Source organism: Penaeus monodon, chromosome 3 (assembly GCF_015228065.2).
Source record: "Penaeus monodon isolate SGIC_2016 chromosome 3, NSTDA_Pmon_1, whole genome shotgun sequence".
Classification (NCBI taxonomy): domain Eukaryota; kingdom Metazoa; phylum Arthropoda; class Malacostraca; order Decapoda; family Penaeidae; genus Penaeus; species Penaeus monodon.
In genome coordinates this window covers 27950344-27955343 of record NC_051388.1, presented here as the reverse complement: position 1 = coordinate 27955343, position 5000 = coordinate 27950344, and the positions used below count along the sequence as shown (strand labels likewise).

Here is a 5000-nt window from a genome sequence, read left to right as displayed (position 1 = left end):
GTGCTACTTGCAATAGAGATGTTAGCTGTAGTGTGCCCTCAGATCCATAACAACACAACAATTATCTCTTTACCCTTTGTCTTGCATTTATCAGTATTTAAAAATAATGCATATTTCATAAATGGACCCTCTTACTACATATCCTTATATAAACTAAATTTACCCTAACAATATTTATGAAACGGGAGTACATTTAATACATTTTTCTTACCACTGTGAATAGAGAATGGTTGTTTAATATTTTGCAGGTAAATAACCATTGCAGAAACTAATCAATGAAGTAATTACTGCTGAGACTATTGTATATTTTACTGGGAACTGATATACCAGTGATCCAAATCATGGAACTGCATGCTGATGTCTATTTTGTTTGGAACTACACACAAATATCTCTGAATACAAAAATTTCACCAACACAACTTAATAATATTTATACTTTTATTTTTTCCATGTCTGATTTTCAAGGGTAAATTTGGGGCCAAAAACTAACTGCAAGCAGGGCAATAACTTTTTTACTTATATATTTATCTATTTACCAGAATTTAAAAAAATAATGAAAAGGGTTTGACCATCTTAATCTTCAAAAAGCAGCAAAGAGGTATCTATATTTGGCATAAAGAAAGATGAACTTGACAGTGAAAAAGAAACTAGGCAGTTGCAGTAAATGTGTTCCAATTTGACCTTGCATTAACAAGTTTCAACTATTAACCCAGTCCCCAGTCAAGAAATTTTCTTTTCATTGGCATGGAAAGACTTCCATTTCTGATATAAATATGTTGTAAATATACATTATATTTACAATAGTTAATGAAAAAAAAAAAAGGACAATAGTAATAATGATGCAATAATAATATTAGTGATAATAAGGATGCTTCTAGTCACTATAAAGATAACAATAACAATATCAATATTTGGGATAACAACAGTGATTATATATATAATCAATTGAAAAAGAAAAATGATAACAGAAAATAATAACAATTATCATGATACCTAATAACAATGACAGCAACTAGTCTATAACACTAATAACATTATAATCATTATCACTTTTATCACAATGGCAATGAGATAAAACAAGCAACAGAAACTAGTACTAACTTCAAAGTCTTAATTTTCATGATGGTAGGAACTGCATCTTGTATCCTCTGGACGCTGTGCAGATTCAGTGAGACTAGAAACTTCATGTGGAGGATGTAGGTCAGCTCATCCAGGAAGAAGCAGCCTGACATGTCCAGGTGGGTCAGCTTTGAGAGTGGCTTCATGAGGAGAGCAAAGTACTGGGGCTCCATGGGTAGGTAGAGGTCTCGCACCACAAGTTTCCGTAAATTGGGAGTCTTAAGAATGTAGCCTCTTTGCTCAATTTCACTCAGGGGACTGGAATCAGAGCTATCACTTGACTCTGGAAGACTCACTGAGTCTGGCAGCACAGTCTTTGTCTTGCCAATCACTAAGGCTGTCAAAGTTTCACCAACTTTATTAATATTTTCTAATGTTCTTTCTGTAAGTTTACTGCAGTTACTTATATCTACTTCCACTAAATGATGAGAGAGTAAAAGATTCAGCCCATGGTCGGACACTGAGGAGTTTCTTAATGTTATTCTTTTTAGCCTTGTGCATGCCAGGTCTTTAAATATATTAATGAATTTATCATCCAACCCCTTAGGATCGCCGTCTTGCCATAACGTTATAAGCTTTTCACATATCTCCATTGGCAGAGCCAGGCCTGGTCTGAGGCACCAAAGGCCTGACTCAGGATGGAGAACACAAAAGGTTTCAGGGTGAGATATTACATATTTCCCGCAGAGGTCAAGGAGAGACTCTGGGGAGCTATCCTCCCAGGGACAGTAAATATTTGTAGTTCCCATGGCTGTCGCAGAGCTGCCTCTTTTGAGCCAGAATCACTTGTGCATCTTGATTTTGGGCCTGTAAAGAGAGACATTTAGGAGGTGAGTGATAAATGAAAGCCTCTAGGCAAGGCATGGTAAAATAATCCTACAATGATAACAAAAATACAATTTTCTTCCCATTGCTTAATGTACAAAAAATATATTAAATGATAACTGAAACTAAATTAGGCTTTTCTAATTAATTGCATAACAATAAAACAAAAAACTTGTTTCATAAACACTATTGACAATCTGTAATTGTTAGAGAAATATAATATTGTAAATTTTTTATCTGTTTCATCTTCAGATTACACCATGCTTTCACAACACAGCTGTGCTTCTGAGAACCAATGCACCAGAAATTTATTGTTTTAAATATTTTCTCCCGTATACTTCTTATATTTCATTATAAGAAGTATATAATAATAAACTTTATAATATCAGCCAAGCCCTAAGATTATAGAGTAAAACTAGGAATTTTGTCCTACTCATCACAGCCTTTTCTCCAATTGAATCAAGAAATGGGCACTCTATTTACTTTCATGAAGTCCAGAGACTTTTAGATTTCCTTTAAATAATTACAGCTTCATATGAACATTCAAAAAACACCTGTTCATATATATATATATATATATATATATATATATATATATATATATATATATATATATAGATAGATAGATAGATAGATAGATAGATAGATAGATAGATATATCTCTATCTTTGAGATAGATATATAGATATAAATACAGATACACACACACACACACACACACACACACACACACACACACACACACACACACCACACACACACACACACACACACACACACACACACACACACACTATATATATATATATATATATATATATATATATATTATATATATATATATATATATTATATATATATATATATATATCTTCTTCTTTTAACGGTAGGTTCATGTCTGAGCCGCCATGGTCACAGCATGATACTCAATTGTAGTTTTCATGTTGTGATGCTCTTGGAGTGAGTACGTGGTAGGGTCCCCAGTTCCTTTCCATGGAGAGTGCCGGTGGTACCTTTTTAGGTAATCATTCTCTCTATTTATCCAGGCTTGGGACCAGCACTTGACTTGGACTGGCTTGGCCACCCAGTGGCCAGGTAGGCAATCAAGGTGAAATTCCTTGCCCAAGGGAACAACGCGGCGGTCGGTGACTCGAACACTCGAATTCAGATTGCAGTCGTGACAGTCTTTGAGTCCGACGCTCTAACCATTCGGCTACCGCGAGCTTGACGATCATGGGCTTCATTTTTTTCTTAGCATTTGAGCGGTGATTTGCCTTAGCCTTCCGCCGGTGTTTTTATAAATTTATCAAATGTTATTTACCGCATGTATTTGAGTGATATAATATATATATATATATATAATTATATATAGTATATATATATATATATATATTATATATTATATATATTATATATATAGTAATATATATATGTATATATATGTATATATATATTATATATATATTATATATATATATATAATTATATATAATATATATATATGTATATATATATTATATATATATATATATATATATATATATTTATATATGTAATATAATATATATGTAATATATTTATATATATTATATATATATTATATTATATTATATATATAATATATATATATATATTCATATATTTTATAATATAAACATTATATATATATATATATATATAATATATTATATATACATATATAATATATATATATATATATATATATATATATATATATATATATCTACATATATGTATGTTATGAAAATGGTGTGGGGAAAAAACATGTTTTAATATCAAAGAAACACTTAAAACTGACCATATGAATGTATGTGTGACATGTATCTTTTAATACGTAGTCTTTCTCTCTTTATCACACTCGCCTGCAATTGGACTACAAGTTGGTTCAATAATGTGTTACTGCCATACTATCCCTACTAAATGAAGCTGGTTACAAAGACACTATTACATAAAATGTCTTGCTACATTTCATACTTTTTTCATCTTTGTCTCTCATAAATGAACCTTCTTCGTATCATTATTTGCAGTGACTGAACTCTGTCAGACAAATCTATAAAAAAAAAGTAAATAAATAAAATAAATAAATAAATAAAAAATAATAATAATAATAATAATAAATAAATAAATGCATAAAAACATCTCTCTAGTATTTATTTACATGTTTTCTGACTCTAGCTATAGGTTAACCATATATTACTATTTTGTTATGTCTTGAAAATGAATAGACCCTTGTCTTTTCATGAAAGATGATTAAAGTTTTCAGCTTGTCCCCACATATACATACTTCAACACTTACATTCTGTTCTTACATTACTGTTTCTATCTATGTAGAAAAAAATGGATATCTAAGAGCAAATATACCTTGCAGAATGTACCTAACAACCATCTTCCAATGTATTTAATCAGGTGCATAGTATATAACCCATATGTGTCTTTTGTCCAATTCATTAAATCTCACATAAGAGCTACATAATTAATGGTTTACAAGTCACAAGCTTGCATATTTACAACTGGCCTCTACTGCTTTGCCACTATGGCAAAGGACAAGCTCCACTACATATAAGGCACCTATAATGCTGATATATGTGCCTCAAGCATCTCCATTTGCTGCCTGTAGCTCAACCCACATCTCAGAAACAGAGCATATCGAGTGTGTCTCTTGAGCATGCATAACTTCAAACCATTGAATGGTGTTCCATACGAGAAAGAAACAGACAAAAGCAAGTAAAAATATTAAAACCATGCAAAATCTTATTTTCACAAGTGTGCAATAGTTGAATACAAATATGCATATGCATACACACACACACATAAAAAGAGAGAAACAGACTCAGGCAAGGAAAATTTTATTTTCCATTGGCTATTAAACTTCCTTAGCTATCTTTTGCTTTCTTTCTCTCTCTTATGTGAATGGCAAGATTTTATAGCTGAGACCTTACACTACATTTGGAAATAAAATGTAATGTAATGTAATGTTTTCGATTTTGAAAGAAACAAATTTAATAGTTGCCAGAATTTGGAAGTTTTTTTTCTTC

At 31.2% G+C, this 5000-nt stretch overlaps 1 protein-coding gene across 1 annotated transcript in view; it reads right to left on the bottom strand.

Annotated features, from left to right (window-relative positions):
- LOC119593974 (protein zer-1 homolog) overlaps nt 1-5000 on the bottom strand; it is a gene marked incomplete in the record, with an annotated part of 28106 nt that overhangs the window by 19854 nt on the left and 3252 nt on the right. Inside the window, 1 exon segment of the mRNA XM_037942995.1 lies at nt 1102-1926. Within this exon segment, the coding sequence (XP_037798923.1) occupies nt 1102-1868 (767 nt within the window).